General features: G+C 50.5%; 6 protein-coding genes across 6 annotated transcripts; 3 read left to right on the forward strand and 3 right to left on the reverse strand.

Annotated features, from left to right (window-relative positions):
* Positions 1-2,802: 2,802 nt before the first annotated feature.
* On the forward strand, positions 2,803-5,196 carry Pdw03_5572 (Cell wall protein, putative; the record flags this gene model as incomplete). The annotated part of the gene is made up of 2 exons (XM_066101095.1): positions 2,803-4,974; positions 5,047-5,196. 2 exons carry the CDS (start codon positions 2,803-2,805, stop codon positions 5,194-5,196), a joined length of 2,322 nt encoding a protein of 773 aa, XP_065958035.1.
* Positions 5,197-5,829: 633 nt separating this feature from the next.
* Pdw03_5573 (Splicing factor PWI) lies at positions 5,830-7,664 on the reverse strand (the record flags this gene model as incomplete). Its single annotated transcript, XM_066101096.1, has 6 exons — positions 5,830-5,983; positions 6,065-6,143; positions 6,375-7,113; positions 7,169-7,333; positions 7,400-7,490; positions 7,561-7,664. The coding sequence occupies 6 exons, from the start codon at positions 7,662-7,664 to the stop codon at positions 5,830-5,832; spliced, it is 1,332 nt and encodes a 443-aa protein (XP_065958036.1).
* Positions 7,665-8,720: 1,056 nt separating this feature from the next.
* Positions 8,721-11,276, forward strand: Pdw03_5574 (Checkpoint protein kinase, putative; the record flags this gene model as incomplete). The annotated part of the gene is made up of 1 exon (XM_014682563.1): positions 8,721-11,276. The coding sequence occupies one exon, from the start codon at positions 8,721-8,723 to the stop codon at positions 11,274-11,276; it is 2,556 nt and encodes an 851-aa protein (XP_014538049.1).
* An 822-nt stretch (positions 11,277-12,098) lies between these two features.
* Positions 12,099-13,153, reverse strand: Pdw03_5575 (Ribosome biogenesis protein nsa2; the record flags this gene model as incomplete). Its single annotated transcript, XM_014682564.1, has 5 exons — positions 12,099-12,114; positions 12,174-12,386; positions 12,469-13,011; positions 13,068-13,078; positions 13,151-13,153. The coding sequence occupies 5 exons, from the start codon at positions 13,151-13,153 to the stop codon at positions 12,099-12,101; spliced, it is 786 nt and encodes a 261-aa protein (XP_014538050.1).
* A 439-nt stretch (positions 13,154-13,592) lies between these two features.
* Pdw03_5576 (mitochondrial 54S ribosomal protein bL21m) lies at positions 13,593-14,378 on the forward strand (the record flags this gene model as incomplete). The annotated part of the gene is made up of 1 exon (XM_014682565.1): positions 13,593-14,378. The coding sequence occupies one exon, from the start codon at positions 13,593-13,595 to the stop codon at positions 14,376-14,378; it is 786 nt and encodes a 261-aa protein (XP_014538051.1).
* Positions 14,379-17,323: 2,945 nt separating this feature from the next.
* Pdw03_5577 (Fungal transcriptional regulatory protein, N-terminal) lies at positions 17,324-19,456 on the reverse strand (the record flags this gene model as incomplete). The annotated part of the gene is made up of 2 exons (XM_014682568.2): positions 17,324-19,058; positions 19,134-19,456. 2 exons carry the CDS (start codon positions 19,454-19,456, stop codon positions 17,324-17,326), a joined length of 2,058 nt encoding a protein of 685 aa, XP_014538054.2.
* Positions 19,457-19,818: the final 362 nt, after the last annotated feature.

The raw sequence follows: 19,818 nt of genomic DNA on the forward strand, positions 1-19,818 counted from the left end.
GTTTCAAGTCTAGCGATCCGAAGACGTTCACAGATTTCCATTTGCGATCGTTTGAGGCATCTATTCTAACAATAGATAGTGGGAAACTTGCAAGCGGGCTGGTAGTAAGAGAAGTTGATTCGCCATTGCACATTTCCCAAAGTATACTCTGCCTAGTTCACTTAGTTCTAATAGCCAGTCAAGTTCATGTTTCAAGTTGAGAATGGGGTCGGTTTGAGGATGTCTTTCTTTCAACCCCCAACCCAGACTCGGTAGAAACTCGGATCATGCTGCATCCAACTGTCTGCTATTGCTTTCAAAAGCTTCGAGGCATTTCACCGAATTCTTGCCGTGTAACTGGTGGATCCACGACGATTAGACTCAAATAGTCCAACGCCTCTCTACGATAGTTGTTTTTTCGGAACAATCGGCCAAGAGTCGTTTGAAAATGAGAGCTACGATGTGCCATTGGTTTAGTTATTGTTGTTCTAAATCAAAACACAAAATCAAATCAAAGCCCCCCCCCCCCCTGTGGAGAAGAAACCCCACCGTAGATTATTCATTCCTAACGAGGACCGAGTATATTGTAGAATTCTTACCGTGTTGTATTCCCCACATCTCACCACACCCCTTCGGAGAGTGTCGGATGTTTCATCTTGATAACCAGGGGGAAAAAAAGAGTTCGAACACAAACCTTCAATGCTCAGATCAATGGCTAGGAATTTCCTTTATGAAACAGTTTCTATTTTGGTTTCCGGATGCTTTTTATGTTTGGGGGTTTTGGTTCTAACCCTAAATTTCGGAGAACTCGTACTTCAGGTATGAAGATGAGTTTTGGCTGATGGAAGTAGAATTACAATGGAAGATGAATAGGCCGTACTTTGTGTCCAAATCCCGAACTGACCATCTTTTCTGTCAACCTGCATTAGTGCATTAGTTCCAACATTGGTTGATTTCTGGTCAGATCTGTCCGAGTCAAGGATATCCGTAGACCCTAGCAGCGGGGAGCTATAGTCCCATTATCTGTCATCGGCCTGTTGAAAATCGATCCAATCGTAATTTCCACGATGCAAATGCTCGGTGCTTCTGCACGTTGACAGGCGTACCATCACATGCACGGCAGCGACTGCTCGAGCTCGCGTGGGGTGAGACAGTAGATTCATACATGCAGATCACTACGTTTACTGTTTGGGCACAGGTTGTGGAGCAGTGGAAGAGAAGCTTAATAGTAATCCTCGAACATGTCATGTTTAATCGTCTGCTGTCCAAAGCTAGGGTCTTTGTTTCCCACAAATCCGGAATTAGGATACGAAGCGTTCCAAAGACCAGTTTGACGATTTCAAGGGAGAGGGCTTTTCCCACTCTGAGGGCCACGACATGTCGTGGTTGATAATCTATCCTGAATCGTTAATTCGGATTTGACTAGACCAAATGCACCCCCCACCAAGTGGAGTTTTTCCCCTGCCGGAAGTGCACAACTTCATGTTTCGTTACGCCCAACTCTAAGTAGCGTCTTCACTAGTGTGTGCTGCCATACTAAGGACCTAGATGCGGATATCCTCATCGTTGGTGTAGAGGACAGAACGTTGTCGTAATTTCTAAAACAATCGGATTCAACGGCTGGTGTCGGCTCGGTGTTGGAGTTCTGCTCTGCAATGGGGTTTAAACCGTACTTCTCACCACCGGTAGAATAGACCGCGACCGTCTACTTGGAATCCATCTTTCACGGTGTGCTCCGTACTCTGGTTCAGTGGCGGACACGTCCCGTCCATAATGTAATTCCGACGAACTTGACGGGCATCGTGGGTTGACTGGAGTTTGACAGAATCAGACATGTCCATCTTTGCCCGATTCAGTCAAAAGCGTGCATCCTGTGGGCTGAGTCCCCGGCTGTGGATGCATTTCACAACAGGCCACTTGGAATGCCACCGAAATTGATAACTACAGGAGATTCAAATCCTTCGACTTGGCTGTAAAAACGGAGTGCTCCATGTCTGTCGTGGATGGGGAGAGTCCTCCGTATGTTGTATGTTGTAGTCGAATATACTTCCGACTGTGGAGACAGAAAGGGGTAACTTCGATGTTGATACAACAATTTGGATGTTCCAACGTCTCAACCAGTTCCAAGGTTGATCTTGTTGATCATTTCCCCTTAAAAACTTGGCAGCTTTCGTTTCTTTTGCAAGTTGCTTTTTTGTTGGGGATTCGTTCCATCTCGATCTTTGTGGGGACCTATCTTCCAGGGCTTCCAAGGAAATCTATCGAAACGACCCGCACGGAATAATTAAGATTGACTCCGTAGATTGTGGTATGATAAATATGACACTGGGATCCAGCGTACGGAGCCCAGTGTGTAGCTCTCTCACCATCAAGCCCAAAAATAGCTCGGAGGGTGGTCCACAATGCGGTATTGCGCTGGGTTAGCCTCTCTCAGGAGTCATGATCCACTTAGTAGATCCCAAGTCTCTCTATATCCCTGAACCCTAAGGGGTCGACAGCTCCAAAGGTGGAATTGGAGACCGGGGTAGAACCAGTTTTGAGTCCGTTCCGATGCGGTACCTGGAAGACATGCCCGGCAACCTCCTGGTTCACGGTTGATCAGGGGTATATAAACAACGATGGCGATCACCTCGTTGAATCTTTCAGTTGTACAACTCTCGTTTTTCTTTTTTTTTCTTTTTCAACCTTTCAGTCTATCGTTAATTCCTTTGGGCAGTCTGTGCTTGCCTTTCCGGTCTTTCACTTCTGCATACCCTTCAGAAGATTTTAATACTTCCAACAGCTTTGGACCTCTACATTCGTTAATTCATCACAAAACGCACAATGCGTTCTTCTCTCGTTATGCTCGCCGCTCTGGCGAGTGCGGCTCTCGCCTACCCTACCGAGAAGTCCGTGGAGCCCCGTACTCTGGGTCTTCTCGGGGAGATCCTCGGCGACATCACCGTCGACGTGTATTCAATCGTCGATGCCATCCTCGGTCACCACTCCTCCGGTGAACTCTTTGCCGGTCTCAGTGCTGAGGGTGCTGCCGCTCTCCAGGGTGGTGCTCTCGGCTGCAAGTCCGGTGTCATCCATTACGAGGCCAAGGCCGCCCTCAAGGCTTGGTTGCTCTTCCACGCCGACATTGACTTCTCCCTCAAGAACTCGCTGCTCTTTTGGTGTGATGGTTACGACGAGTTCGTCCTCTCCACAGACGTCCTAGCTGCTCTATCCGTGTACATCCCTGGATGTGCCGACATCGCTGCCAAGGGCCAGCTTTACGTGACCATTGAAGGTATCTTCGAGGCTGCCAGACTCGAGTCGGCTCTCGTCCTGAGCGCTGGAGCCCAGGCTTCCCTTTCCGCTTGGATTGAGGCTCAGCTTGATCTTGATTTGGGCGTCAAGATTGGTCTGAATGTCTGCGCCGCTGGCGGTGTTGTCGGCAGTCTGTCGGCTGATATCAAGGCTGCCCTCCTCGCATGGATCAACAGCGCGAAGTGTGACCTCAGCGCTCATCTCAAGATCTCGATCCTTGCCTGGATCAACGGTCACGCCGGGGGTGACCTTGTTGAGATTGGTGCTCTTGCGGAAACTGCTCTCTCTACCATATCCGTGGGTGCGTCCGTCGGCGTGCACGTCCTAGAATCCGGCCTTCTGTCCATCGGCGGCCAGGCCTCCCTAGCCGCCTTCCTGGGAGTGGATCTCGCTGCTTCTCTCGCTGCTGATGTCAAGCTCGCACTCGAGGCATGCGCCAAGGGTGAGCTCGCCACCACCGTGGAACTTGACATCCGCACCCAGCTCGCCATCTGGCTCCACGGCTCCGACTGCACTCTGGGCGTCGAGCTCAAGGCTGTTGTCCTTCTTTGGCTGTCTTTCGCTGTCGAGGCTGATGTCTCCGTTTCACTCGGCCTGGTTGGTGGTCTTGTCGGCGATGTCACCGGTCTCCTGACCGAGTCCCTCTCCGATCTCAGCGTTGATCTCCGTGGTGCCCTTTCCCTCTGCGCTGCCGGCGGTAGCCTGCTTGACTTGACCTTCGCCGCCCGTACTGAGCTCGCTGCTTTCCTCGGTGGCTGCACTTCCATTAACGTCGATGTCAGTATCCAGATCATCATCATCGAGTGGTTCACCGGCTGCAGCATCCCCGGTGCTCCCTCCGCCCCCGCCTCGTCTTCCGTCCCCAGCCTGCCCTCAAGTACCCCTTACCTGCCCAGCACCGCCGCTGTGCCTTCCGGTCCCGGTGCTTCCGTCTCCGTCTCTGTCTCTGTTCCCGCCGGTACCCCCGTCGCCAGCGGCCCTGTTGCCTCAACTACCCCCTGTGACACCGAGACCTCGCAGGTTGTCAGCTCCACTGTGATCCCCGGCCCTCACGGCGCCGGTTCGATCACTGTCACCGTCCCTGTTGTTCCTACCGGGACCGGCATCCCGGGCTTCCCTGGCGTGCCCAGCGGTCCTGCTCCCTCCGGCCCTGCCTTTTCTGGACCCGCTCCTTCCGGTCCCGGCGCCACCACCACTCCCTGCGATACCGAGACCTGGCAGATCATCACCTCTACTGTGATCCCCGGCCCTCACGGCGCCGGTTCGATCACTGTCACCGTCCCTGTTGTTCCTACCGGAACCGGCATCCCGGGCTTCCCCGGTGTCCCCAGCGGTCCTGCTCCCTCCGCTTCCGGCCCTGCCTCTTCTGGACCTGCTCCCTCCGGCCCTGATGCAACTACTACTCCCTGTGACACCGAGACATCGGAGATTATCACCTCTACTGTGATCCCCGGCGGTCCCAACGAGTCTGGCTCCAAGACCGTTATCATCCCTGCCGTGCCGACCGCCACTGGACCTGCTGAGACTCCCTCCGGCGTTGCTCCCACCGGCACTCCTGTCGCTACCGGCCCCGCTCCCTCTGGACCTGCCCCTAGCGGCCCTGCTGCTAGCACTCCCTGCGACACTGAGACCTCCGCCATTGTTACCTCGACTGTGATCCCCGGTGGCCCGGTTCCCTCCGGCCCCGCTGCCACCACTGAGGTGCCTGTTCCCTCCGGCCCCGCTGCCACCACCGAAGTGCCCATTCCTTCCGGCCCTGCTGCCACCACTGAGGTGCCTGTTCCCTCCGGCCCCGCTGCCACCACCGAAGTGCCCGTTCCTTCCGGCCCTGCCCCTACCAGCGCTCCTTCCAAGCCCTCCGGTGGTGAGTCTGTTGTTACCAAGACTGTGACTGTGACTGCCACCGTCTGCGGCTGCGAGTAAAGCAGACACCATATTTGGACATATACCGATACAATGACCCTAGAAGGTCTCTCCATTGGATTTCCTTTAACTCTGTGACTTTTCTGATTTTGTACCCTCCCTCCCACGACAAGATGACATCCGCCATCCATCCCATCCTGTGATCTACCGTCTCTAGCGTCTCTGTAGATACTTAATTTTAATTCTAATCAGCTTGTGTGGCGATTGAAAGATCCTGTTCATCATGAATATCGCATGTTTATCACATGTTCTGGTATGCTTGTGTATGGTTCTGGGATGGATGCATTTTGAAGATCCCTTGTTGACTGATTGCCTTGAGCATATACATATTCTTTCCCTTCAATGGAGTACATTCCTTTCTTTTTGTGTTCTATTGGGTCATCCGAGATAATCTTCGCGATTTTTTTGGACATCGGAAAATCTTCCGAACCGCCAGCTAAGCTAGCTGAGAAGTCTAGCTATATAGGTTAGGAGAATATCATCATACTTTCCATCATCAAGGACAGTCCACTTTACAGAGTATCAGAAAAACATCAATCCTGATTTAAAAAACAATGGTTGGAATTTTTTTACAAAGTACACGTACAGCGCTAAAACGCACACATTTCGTTGGCGTAAATCTCAAAGTTCAAGTCACATATGGCCCAGTATAAATCCCTCCCACTGGTTCTTGCTGCTCTCGTTTAGTCCTGCTTTGGCTATAAGGCAGCATGGCAATACATCTCTCACGAAGTAATTTCTCACGAAACTCAGTTGAATGTATCCACGCAGAATGCGGTTTCTGGGTCTAAGCGTCGCGGGTTCGTTAGTATCCACATCACCATGGCAGCTTGAGAAACAACATGACATGTGAAATTTCTAGACGAACATTATGTAGGAATCGAAACAGGGTGGTGAAGGATGCAAGATGGAGGTCGGAGCTGGAATCTCAATTCTCAATGACCAACCTGCTCGGCAACTTTTGTCTCACTGTCATCAGCTTTGGATGGATCATCAGCTTTTATGGGGGGGTCGGGTGGAATCCTCATTCTCATCAGCCATCTTGCGTCGTTTCTCATCAGGGTTGTATCTTTCTAAAGAGCGGCGCCGCTTGCCGTCACCCTTCTTGGGGCTGCGGCTGCGGCTCCGACCACCGCTGGGGCTGCGGCGTCGACGGTTCTCACCACGATCACGTGTACCGGTACGGTCAGGGCTGCGGCTGCGGCTTCGACTGCGACTGCGGCTCAAGCGACGAGAATCGCGGCGGGCATAGCGTCCAGACGAGCGGCGGGACCTTGAGGGAGAGACGGACTTGGGAGAGTCTGCCTGGCGCCGGGTGCGGCGAGGCGATGAGGATGCACTGCGGCTGCGAGAGACGGAGCTTTTTCGGCGGCGGTCTCCTCTGGTGGAACGTGAGCGCGGGGAACGGCTGCGGGAAATGGGTCTTGCTTTAACACGGTCACCGTAGTCCGGACTGCTGCGTCTTCTGGCTCCTCCGCGGTTGTGTCGCTCGGGAGATACTGAGTTGCTTGGGGAACGGGGGCGGCGTTCGCGTCGCCTATGGCGTGGCTCGTCGCGGTTTCGGCGAGATAGTGACGATGGCTTTGGAGATCGAGATGGCGACCGAGTGCCGTGTGGAGATCTGGATGGCCGGCGACCGCGACGATTGCCAGGCGGCACGTAGGAGTCGAAGTCCCGTCGCGATGGAGGTTCACGGAATCGGTCTCGGCTGCGGTCTTGGTCTCTGAGAGGCGAAGATCGTCTGTTAAAGTCTCGTCCCCGACCTCCACGGCCACCGCGATCGCCACGATCACCACCTCTTCCTCCACGTCCACGGTCTGGTCGCTCGCGGTGTCTCACTTCGTCCAGCTCTCGTTCACGGTTTTGGTCTTGTTCCCTTTGTCGCCGAAGTGCTTCACTAGCTTTCTCAGCTTCGAGCTATTTTACAGTATGATTAGAAAACATCCTATGTCGAGGGCAAGCTTACAATCACCTTCTCCTGTATGAGCTCCTGCTTCTTAGCTTCCAAGAGTTCTTTCGGAACGCCTTGTGGATTAGCCTGGCCGCTTAGACACAACGACCACAACTCTTGACAGAACTTGGGGGTGTCTTTGTCTAGGAATCCGGTGAGTTGTATTTGGAGAGATTTGATATCGGGCTAGAACCAGAAATCGATGTCAGCAAACTAGTGTCGAGACGCTAGATGTCCGACGGCCCAACGTACGTAGCGCGGTCCCTCGAGATGCGCGAAACAGAGTTCGATAACCACGTCATCCTCGTTCCCCAAAATCTTGGAGATTTGGCTTGCAATCCATCTATATAGGAGCGGGGGAAAGCCATGTCAGTAAACCGGAGATACCGAAACCCCCCGGGAAAGTCACTTACTTCTTCATAACCTCAATATTGACCTTGGTCATATCCACCTTCTTGTTAAACTCAGGTGGAAACTTAGTCCGCCTAACCAGCTTGGCATCCACGCTGGACGACATTTCTGCTAGAGTCCGAGGTGAGGGTAAGGAAAGTCCATGACGAGCAAACGCGAGATAGATGTCCGCGGTGTTCGAGTTACACTTTTGGACCCTCGCGGCTGCCGTAAAATTCTGGCGCCTGACATATCAGGCGACGAACCGCCAACGGTTTCAGCGACAGCCTTGTTCCCTATGTCGATTTAAACGCCCTGTGATCCAATTGTTGCTTTTTAATTCTATCATCAGTTTTTCTTCTTTTCCACTGGTCTGAATAAGACACAATGAGAGCAAAACCAGTTATTAAACAAACTTTCAATCTTTCCCTCTTGAAAGGTATATAACTATATATCGGTGCCCCGATGGACGCGTCCCATATAAGCATGTTCATTGCTATCTGGCACTATACGGCCATAGTGTAATGCAACACATTACAGTATTTATCTGAGCCTATCATGCACATTAATTTTTGCTTTCTCTTGGAGGAATTGCATGGACTTGTGGACTCATACTAGTCTAACACCTCGAAGCTATGCCTCGGTATAATCCTCTTTCAGGGCTACTTTGACAACCTACTCTCTGCGGACAATTGATGGTTCGTGTCTTGCTCATACTGACTATATCTGATTTATTACGTTGCGTTTTGATTTCAATTTCTTTCCTCTGTCAGTATTTAAATCATGCTGAATATAGGAAGCCAGAGTAACGGTAGCACTTCATATTTACGTCACTTCGGAGTGATCGGAACGTCAGCTCATATGATAAAAATCCGGATTGAATAGCATGACGGCATTGACAGGTTTAGTCTAATGCTGTTCTATAATAGGGTGTATACTAACAAGTGGAGGTTATGCGGCTGATCCCCATGTCTGGTATAATGAAAAGCCGCATTGAAATTACTAAAGATACCCGAACACTCTCAACGAAGCAGGCTGGGGTATTATAAACATAGAGCCTCTATCTTTGTGCAATCTTCTTTACTCTAGCCCAGAATCAATTATTTTAATATGTTCTCTGGTATGTTGTGGTGCAAACGTCGCCATAGCAACAGCAAACACGTGATTACATAGCGCGGCCGCGATGAAACCTCAAGGTTGGGGTTTCTCCAGCATCAACAACACAACCGACAACTTTGGAGGGGCCACATTGATCTACGACTTCAATGTAGGTATTATCGCCATGGCGTCCCCGTCACTCCCAGCATACAACGAGCTGTACCAACAGTCAGTCCGACCGATGTCCCGATCCGCGGTTTCACGCTCGGGCTCCAGACGGGCATCTCCATCAACACAGGCTCTGCCCAGACATTACTCTGGGGACAGCTCCGACGAAGAGGTCCCGGAACCTAAATTTAGCGCTTCTGTTAAAGCATTGCTGCATGGAGATGGATTGGGCTCTTCGCCTCATTTACAAAAGGCACACGTGTCGCACCAACCTCGAATTGAAACTTCAAGACAGCAAAGCCGCTCACCCCGGAATTTGTCCCCGCATGACTCATCTAATGGTAGTCCTGCTCCAAGAGTTGTCCGTGTAGGAGCCATCTCATCGGCTTCTCGATTCTCACGCGAAGGCTCCCCACTATCAAATAGCCAGAACGCAGAACCAGAGTACCGCAGCCGGCCCAATGATTTTATTACCCCCGCTCCACGCCAACGCAGTGTTCGTATCAATGTTTCGCGCAGCAGCACACGATCCCCCACCTCTGTTTCGCCTTCGGGAAAGCGCTCATCGGAACGCAATTCGGGTGACGAGTACGGTAGTGCAGATCGCTCGGATAGTGATCGGAAATCGCAATTTGATGATGATCCAGCGATGCGATATGGCCTTTCTTCCGCATTGCGAGGGCGTGGCGGTGAAGAAATTGCTCCACACAGCTCCCTGCGTGTGAAGCGGGTTGGTCGACTTGCTGGCACCTTCTTGAACGGCCCTGCTAGGAGGGGCGTCCTTCGTCGCCAGAGCGAGGAAAGTAACGAGGAAAATCATCAATTTTTATCGGTAGACGGCGTCCGGGAGGACGTCGAGGGAGAGGAGGAGAATGCCGAATACCGACCTCGCAACCCAGCAAAACCTTCATCCCCCAAGGTGTCATGGGCTGACCCAAGCCCGCCCCGCGTGCATGAATACAATCGACTAGAATATCCTCTCCGCCCTGCCGAGGTTGAAGGACCGTTCTCGAGGTCATCCTCGCCAAAATCATATGGCTCAAAGTCCACACCCGCTTCATCAGAAATGTCTTCCAAATACTCGAGTGCGAAGGAACAGCCCGTATTCAAGGTACCTTCCATACCGGCTTTGCCATCAGTCCGTGACCAAGAGAATGAACCACCACCAACTTTCCGGCGCACAAAGCCACAGGGGTTAAATGTGTTAGATAAACCCGAAAAGTATAATGTTGTTTACGATACCGAGAAGAAAGATGTGGCGGAGACGCCAGCAACCAACTCTGCACGAAAGATACTTGCCACGCGGAGCAACAACACCCCTCGTAGGGCCGCTCCTCCTCCCCCAAAAATGTCAGTTCTTGAGACAGCGACTTCCACAGGAGGTGCATCGACATCCCAATCACGAAAAAAGAAGAGTCAAGTCACGATCAATGGCAAGCAATTCACTCGACTCGATTGTATTGGTCGAGGTGGCAGCTCGCGTGTTTATCGAGTGATGGCAGAGAATTACAAGATCTTTGCTCTCAAGCGTGTCAATATTGAAGATGTCGATCCAGTGACCTTGACTGGATACAAGGGTGAAATCGACTTGTTGAAAAAATTAGAGAATGTGGACCGTGTGGTGCGCTTGTTTGACTGGGAGCTGAACAATGACAAACACGCTCTTAGTGTGCTTATGGAAATCGGAGAGTCTGATCTTGAAAAGATTCTCACATTCCGTTTAAACGCCGAAGATGCTGTATTCGATATCAACTTTACTCGATTTTATTGGAAGGAGATGCTCGAGTGTGTCCAAGCTGTCCACGAGTACAACATCGTCCACTCAGATTTGAAACCGGCCAACTTCCTCATGGTTCAAGGCCGGCTGAAGCTTATTGACTTTGGAATTGCCAATGCGATCCAAGATAACACCGTCAACGTTCATCGTGAACAGCAAGTCGGCACACCCAATTATATGTCCCCTGAAGCATTGGTTGATTCCAACGTGTCACTTGGCCTCCCTTCAAGTGTCGGAAAAGTTATGAAATTAGGAAAACCCAGCGATGTCTGGAGTTTGGGTTGTATTCTGTACAAGATGGTCTACGGACAACCACCATTCGCCAAAATCGCTAAATATTATGAACGCATCATGGCTATCCCCAACCCTCGTGTACAAATCGATTTCCCGGCCTTCGGCGTCGGTGGAGTTCCAGTACCCCCTGGCCTTGTTCGGACCCTCAAGCGCTGTCTGCAACGTGACCAGACTCTCCGACCAACAATTGAGGAGATGCTTGGCCCGCGCGACCCATTCTTGCATCCCGATGCCCAGCTTGTGGGTGCTGTCCCAGTAACTCAGGACATGCTTGGCCGTATATTGGCCAATGTCGTCAACCATTGCAAGGCCCGCGGTGTACCCAGGGAAGAGGAACTGGCAGCATGGCCCGCAGGCTTCTTTGCAAAAATTAAAGCAGCCCTCGAAGAAGAAAATCCATGACAACACCCAATCACTCATTTCACTTTATTTCCTTTGCATTGATTGCCCTATTGGCCTTTTCTCACGTTTCTTTCTTGGTTAGAACGACTTAACGACAGGTGTTGGATATGTGAATCTTTTTTGGTCTGGGTCTGCTTGGTTAATTTGCGGGACATATGACTGCCTGCGTTTCTTTGCATTCTCTCTTCTCTTCTTTCTACATCATCCTTTGGGGTGTTTGTCCGACCCAACCATGTGGCTTTGTGGTGGGTATTTTTTTTTTTTTGACGAATTTCGGTTTCAGCGCAGCGTGTGGATTTTCATTCCAGTACATGAGTTCATAAGCTTTCTCATCTTTTTCTTACATTCGGATGGGTGTGGTTTGAGTACCAGTGTTCTAAGAGTGACAACAGCCTCCCATCTGGTTAAGATGTTTAATCAACAACATTGGTCTATCTTCATGACTTGGACACTATTATCCGTGTCGTATCCTGTAGGCTACTTGGTGATTTAAGCAAGTCTTCGATTCATGATCCTCATAATCTCCTACAACGGGTATCTGACTTGCAAAGCAGATGCTGCTTGTCTTCATAATATCATAGTTTGTAAATGCTTGACTATCTAGAAACAAGCTATGTCCATTCAGAAGCCAAACATGCGGGATACTTTTCGTTTGAAATCAATGGACTTGACTTTGCGCCATTAACACCACCCAAGAATAGAACATTTGAACAGTCTTGATAGACCGTGTATATCAAGAAAGGGAAATATAGAACTGCCTGAGCATGGTATCGAAGACAGGTGGGTACCTGCCGGAATGTAGAGGAAGTGCTTGAGGTCAATTTAGACAAGGAGAACCCTATTGTAGGTTAGTCTGAGATGTACCATGTAAAAACGCAATTATCAAAGGCAACTCACGCATTGACACAACCGTCGTTCTCAGGGGTGTTGGTGACCTGGGCCCATTTACCCCAGACAACCTTACCGGAGGTGGTAACAAGACCCAACTCGGAGACGTTGACCTCAATGATTGTTCCCTTCGTCAAAACACCCAGCTGAGTATAGAGAGGGTTCTGGGGGTTTTTCTTGACAGACAGGATGGGCAGTTGCACAGTGACAGCCAGCTCGGGACTGAAGAAGAAAAAGTCAATATACCATGTCCAAACAAAATAAACTGGAGGCTGGGCATTCTCCCCCCAAAGATGAGACATACTGTGTAACATTACACTTCTTGTAACGCAGACCCATGGGACGAATGAACCGCTCGTACTTGACGGGACGACGGGTGAAGTCGTTACCAACGAAAGTAGGCTTGGTGATCATCCGCTTCCAAGCCTTCTTGTGGGTCTTCTTTCCGGTGTTGACAACCTTGAACATCTCCTCCTCGCTAATACCCTTGACCTTAGGCAAGGGGACAGCAAACTTAGCAGCCTTCTCATTACGCTTGTTCTTGATAGCACTGGAGAGGGCCTTGGCGTTGGTCTCCTGGGAGCGGTCGAGCAGGTACTGGGGCAGAGGAGTCTTCGAAGGCTCATCAGGTGCGGCGGACTTGACGTTCTTCTCTTCCTGAGCCTTGATGCGCTTCTTCATTTGAATCTTCTCCTTGTGGCGATTCTGCTGGTACAGCTTGGCCCGCAGACCACGCAGGTTCTGGGCATCGTGAGACGCCTTGTGTCCCTCACGAGCCTGGCGCTTACGCACGCGCTCATCGTGATCAAGGCGCTTGCCGTGCTGCTTTTGCCAGCGCTCGATATACCTGGTAGAAAAATGTCAGTTGGAGATTGGGCGGTGGCTGGCGGGGGAGAGACGAACTCGTTCTGAGGCTGTAGGTCGGAAAAAAAGTTAGCAAATGCGACAGTGGAAATTAAGAGGACAGGATATCATTAGGAGCTTACCATGATGGAGGACGAATGAACAACACGAAGTGAATGGGTGATGAAGTTCTTGCCTTGAAGATCTAATCGAGACCGAAAAAGTTGTGATGCGGGAAAAGATAGCGAGGCACGTGATGCTCCTTATCGGCAAGGTCCTTTTCGAGTTCTTCAGCTTGAACAAATTGAAAAAAGAAACCCTGAAGACTGGTGAAGTTGAATGTTGAAAATCACCAATTTGAAACTAGCACATGCAATTTACTATCACCGTGCTCGCAGTTTCTCGCTGCAAGTCTACCTCTTCAAGTCAGGCAGGATTATCACGTGACCTTACGGGTGACAAAGCGGCCATTTGCGCAAGTAGTGAATTTCTCTAGTTACGGGGAAGCCGCTCTTCTATCTTAAATTTCAACCACTGTGAACCACTTCCACTCTCGATCATTGAGCACTGGAAAGTTCAGTCAACATGTTCTCACGCTCTGCTCTACGGAGCCTCGCCTCCGAACTGCGCTGGACTGCGCCGTCTACAATCTCATCCGCAGCTCCCCTGCAGCAACGAGCGTGCCTTCACCAAACTGCATCCTTGATGAATTCGCCACAACCCCAGAGCCAAGCGGCTTCTAGCCATCCCGAATCACCTCTCAGCGCCGCTCCCCGGGCTCAAGATACCCATGCAAAGACTCACCAGGGCGTCAAGGCCTCCACTTTCGACGAAAACACCATGACACCCCAAACACGCGCACACGTTCCCATTGCAAAACAACCCGTTGCCCCGACTTTCACCTCCCCTCTCCAAGTGACAAAATCTCTTATGTCACAGCTCCCCCACCTTGCAGGCCAGAAGCCACACTACATTGTCGCTCAACTGCACGCACGACCATACCTCTTGACCGAAGGTGATCACATCCGGTTGCCCTTCCTCATGCCCAAGGTCAAGGCAGGTGATATTCTGCGATTCAATCGTGCCACCGCACTTGGATCCCGTGATTTTACAATGAAGGGCACACCGACTATCGACGAGCGTATCTACGAATGCCGGGTCCGTGTGACGGGTGTGGACGCGGAGCCGCTCCGCATCAAGGAGAAGACGAAGCGGAGACAAAGGCATGTTAAGCAGGCAAAGAGCAAGCACCGTTATACGCTCATGCGTGTCATGGATGTGCGGGTGAAGACACCGGATGAGTTGTTGGCGGAAGGCGCGGTGGTCGTGGAAGACTCTGAGGACAGCTCAGTAATCGAACCCCGGTTATAATTTGGTTGTTCGGTGTTTTGAGTGAAGCTTTTTTTAAGGCGCAAATGTGATGCCGGATATGATCTAGCAGTGGTTAGATGTATTGACAGTCCTAGTCGAGATATGGTCTGATCTTGGGGCTGTTGGTAATTTTCTTGCCGCTATGCATTGATATATTTGCGGCATCTTGTACAGATAGATCGATTTGGGCTGTTCTCTGTATGCATTGTATTCTATAGTATTGAACTTTTTCAGAAGATCTCTTATTACCAAGGTGGTGTAGGCGCCATTAAATAGATAGAGGCTTTTCCCATTTTAGTTCTTGGGCCAGGCATTTAGTTTAGATTTGATTGTTTCGTTGAAACACATCTCTGGTCCGTAATAGTGTCCGTTTTCCCGGCAGATATCTAATCCGTCACCTTTTAGCATCTCTCTATATCTTTTGCCAGGTGTGGGGAAAGGCACCAAGGAACGAACCAAGACAGTCATATACAACTAGGTAGGGGTATCACACAGGAAGATACCACCCCTGCAGCACAAACAAGCCCTAGAATATATCTGTCAAGCAAATGAACTGGCAGCAGAAATGGGTCAGTTCTCTTATTCGTCTATTTTTGTTGGACCGTTGTTGTCACGGTGTGAACCGTAATGCTTAGTAAAAGGAAGATCACGACACGTGATCTCCGACCTGTTTATCTTGAACTTCAGTTCTAGATCCTGTTGTAGCTCTTCGAGCTACGTCTTGTATATTAGCCTGCCCCTGCCTGTACCTGCCTGTCAATGGGAATCTGATCTGTTACGACCTGTCCCTGCCAGTCATCTCCTATCATACCGTCCTGCCAGCCCGCACCCTGACAGTTGTGTTCACCCGCTATGCTATCGGAACGGGGAGATAGAGTACTAGGAAATCGAGGAACATGTTTCCAATACCATTCCAACGGAAGCAGCAGCATCAAATCGTAGCTGGTCATGGTAGAACTTTCTTCATCTAATATTGGAGGTCTGCCGTACCAAAAACGATGCTCCGAAAAAGAAGCCCGACTAAGAGACAATGAGGGGGATAGACACCGATGGAAGCTCAATCCTCGAGGAAGGGTGGATGCCTTATAGCCCTACAAACTCTGGCGGGGGACTAGGAGGCCCGGAAGGCATATATGTAGGCATTATAGAGGAAGCTACCAAAGATTTTGTAAAGGTAGCGCCGATTATAGCGAAGTTTGTAATCGCGTTAGGACTCCTAGGATAGATTTAGTTGGTGGACTTAGTCGCTATAAATAGGGAGAAGGGGTAGGGGACAGGAATTATATAAATTTGAATATATCTAAAATGAAATGAGATGATACGAGGACTAGAGAAATAGGATATGCAATAGAGTAGCTAGGCGCTAGGCGCTAGGTCCGCTAAGGTTACCTTCTGAAAATATATTTTGAGAATCTTTACTACTGACGAAGACAATAAAGTATAGAATTATAACCTAAATCTATTTAGATACGATTTGCTAGAGTATAAGTAAAGCTAGTAGTCCTCGTAAGATAGGGACTCGATGACATATGGAGCCGGGAAAAGAGAGAGAGAGATGAAGAAGTAGAGATGAGAAATAAAGGCGTAAAGGGTCTGTTGTAGAGTAAGAAAAGGGGATACTCTGCGCCCGTAGGGACCACGGGAAATTATCTATATTAAGTCGATAGCTACTTTCGTCGTATTTAATATCTTTCATCTTGTTTAAATCACGCTGGTCGGTTTGTAGCCTTACTTTTTAGGTTGTAGGACTCGAGAAATCGAGTCCTAGTTATAGGGTGGTACATACTAGGGATTCACCATCACTTGTCGTGGGGAGCGGGATGTGGGACGCAACCCCCGTAAAGCAGCATGTGTATATAGTAGCGAGCTAGACCGGGTCAATGAATTCATCATCATCAACGATTGGAGGTCTGGAGAGATTCTCGTTTAGAATCCCCCCCCCCCCCCCCCCCCCCCCTCCCCCCGAATATTGCACAAGGTACATTCGCACTTGGTTAGCCACCCTGTCTCTTCCTCCAGCGAGAAAGCGCAACAAAAGCCTATGTCACTTGAAATGGGTGGCACAATACAACCTACGCACTCTACGGGTCAATGATCCTCCTACTTCTCATTCTCTCGAACTACCCAGCCCTACCAGGCGACGGGGACTTTTTTCTTCTCACTATTCAACAACGGCGCACAGACTCAGCCCGGCTGAATGCAGACAGGGATGCTGGATGTATAGTGTCTCCAAGTGTTTTGGAAGATTCTGCGTTTGGGGGTGGGTATAGCTTCTCCTTCTTTAAGTAGAAAGTAGACCGGGCGTGGGCCATGCGTGACTTTCTTTCACAAGGAAGATCTCTTCCATCTTGTTTTCAGGGACTATACATCGAATGTGTTGTCACTGACTTCAGAGTCCCCATAGACAACGCTGCTCGGTTCCCATTGACTGGGGTTTTCAGTAAACACTTCGATAGCCCATTCATTCAGCCAGGAGACTGTTTATCAAGCGAGCATTGCCTTCGAAGGAGATTCCTACTACACATAGGGTCACCGCCATCGTCAAAAGAATAGTATCATAATTCATCATCCGATCTATATACACAATTCCTGTCTAGATACATCGGCGAAAAAAGAAAACCCAAAAGCAAGCACCAAGCATAGTCTGGTCCAATCCAGATATTCCAAAGCTAGGATAATTCCATCGTCACAACGTAACAGGTTTTAGTCCGCTGCGGTGCAAGCAGACCCAGTGCATGAGATACATGCACCCATAATCAGAAATTTCAAATAAATCAAGCGCTTAATCTCAGAAAATCAAGCACAAATTCCACAGAAAACGCCGGGGGGAGAAGAGGAGTCATGAGAAGACATCAGGCGGAGTCAAAGGCTAGAAAGGAGGTAGGATGCGAAGTCGGGAAGGAATTGGAAGAATATGAAGAGAAGAGATGGAAGAGTGGACGTGATCACAGGGGTGCCATAGAGGCCATCCCCTCCCCATCGTCCATATCACTGACAGACGTAGCTGGCGACGCAAGCCCCGATATAACCGAGCTTGAAGCCCCCGTGCCGGCGGCATCCATCATAGCATCATCGTAAGAGCCAAGCGCCGAAGTCGGCATTGGCGGCGCATTCTTGCCAGATAACGCCATGAGCTCCGCAATCCCCGGTTTTGCGGGGACGTGCTTGTGGAGTGCGGTGGCATTATCAAGGCTTTGCAGAGCAAAGCCCATGAATTCGGCATTCTTGTGGCTGACACCTAGAGTCCAGCGGTATTCACACAGCCGGACGCGGTAGAAATCTGCTTCCTCGTTGGTCGGGGCGGTGATCCGAAGGAGCATGCCGAAGGAGCCAATAAGGGAGAAGTTGGTGCGTGCGGAGGCAGGCCAGAAAGAGCGGAGGTGAGCGGGGCGGAGGCGATTGACAAAGTCCATTGCCGAGATCAGGCGCGTTTTTGCGGCAGAGCGGCAGATGTGCGCAAGGTACTGGTCTGTGCCCTCGGCGAGGAGGGAGCGGACGATGCAGCGGTGCAGCGTTATTTCGGTGGCAAAGTAGGCAAGGTGAAGGGCGCCGTTGCGGGCGTGTTCGTCTGTTATTGTTTCGACGAGTTCGCCGGTTGAGGTTTCCATCTTGAGAGATGGTGGAAGGGAGGAGAACCAATCCTTAAGACGGATTTGGGCAGGTTTGGCCTTTTCTAATATCATGCGTGTACGCTGGTTTCCAGCGGCGGAGAACTCTTCAATAGCGTGCAATGTGTAGAAACGGTCGAGGATGTCGGAGAGGATGGTTGTTAGTGCGACCATGTGGCAGAAAAGAAGAGGGCCGTGGCCGACAGCAGTTTCATCGTGTGAGGAGTCAGTGCCGGAGGAAAAGGCGTCCGAGAAGTCCTGCTCCACAAGATCCTTGACAGTCCAGTTGAAGGCGAAAATGTGCGAGGGTCGACCGTGCACCAGCGACGACCATTTATCCTGCATATACAAAGCCCACGCGAGCCGCTTCCGCAAGCCCTTCTCCCACGTATCCATACGCCAGTTCGTGCAGTCCTGGTGCAGGCCCAGCTCAAAGGCGGCCGTGACCAGCTGACCATTTAATGATGCTGTAGCGAGAGTCGACTTCTGTGTCAGCAGAAGCCCGGCTTGTATAGTCGAGACACTGGGGAATTGTAAAGAGTCCATCAGCAGCTTCAAGGCCGAAGCCTCTAGTCGTGCGGCATCGGGTTTGCGCGCGGTTTGCGAGGCGGCACCGACGTCGACGAACTTCAATGTCAAGACGTAGACTGCGGCGAGTAGTAGCGGTGAGAGGCCACGGCGCTCACGGTATGATTGGCGAAACACATCCTCTATCAGAATCGGGAAGGAGGGATGTACATGGTCAAAAAACTTCTCGATCAGGGTTGACCCATAGGGGGCGACCAGGCTCTCAATAACGTCGAGCGACACAGCATGTGAGTCACCGCCAGGCACGGTATCGATAACGCGCATGAAGGTGCCATCGTCGGCACATCTCCGCACACGTGAGTTGGAGACTGTGCATTCGTCGTATTGGTCAAGCGGAAGATAATCCAGCAAGGTTGGTTCCAGCTCAGTGGTCATGCCGATATGTTGGGTTGACTGGTTGAAGAACCCGGGGCGAATCATGCTCACTGCTAACGAGTGAGACTCGGTCTCCAGAATAAGTTGAGTCGATTGTATTGTTGAGGGTCTGGGGGTTGTTAGGGCGCAAGTTCTATCTATACATGCAGCTGAATTATATCCCAAGCCGGTTGGAATCTCATACCGCTTAATTGCTTCTGTGGGCTCCTGCCCCTCATCCAATTTTCTTTTCTTGGATGTAACCTCGGATTGGGATGTGAGGCTGAAGGTACAATCCTGGCGATGAAAATCGCATGAGTAGCATTTGTTGACCATTTCGTTCATGGCACACCTGCTCTTTCTGCGGAGACAAGCGTCACAGCTAGCTCCATTCCGTACGCGGGGAAGAGTCGAGTTGATGGAGATGGGCGATGGGGAGAGCGTTGGGGTCGAGCCAGTCTTTCGGCGGAGATCAGGGGAATGGGCTTGGGAATAGCCCGAAGGCTGGATAGTGATAACGGTAGCCATGTGGACCGGAACTAGCCCTGGAGGCACGATAATCGGGCAAATAGGAAGGGAGATAGGAACTGTGATAGGGTCTTAACGGAGTTTACTCCAGAGGTGTCACTCCGCAATCTATAGAATCTTATTCAAGATCTCTCTTTTTCTGGATACTCAGAGTCAGTCATTGGATGAGATCGTGATAAGAGAGACACATACGCTTATCAGACCATTTAAAAAATAGTCGGTTATCTCCCAAGTTCACGATAATCCAAAGCCGGCACCGGAGATCAAAAAGAGATGTATATCAAGCAGATGAACCTGCAAGGGATTGCATCAATATGAGATGCCGAATAGTTCGCTCCGTCATTCCTACCCGTCAAAGATCT

This window comes from Penicillium digitatum, chromosome 6, assembly GCF_016767815.1.
Source record: "Penicillium digitatum chromosome 6, complete sequence".
Lineage (NCBI taxonomy): Eukaryota > Fungi > Ascomycota > Eurotiomycetes > Eurotiales > Aspergillaceae > Penicillium > Penicillium digitatum.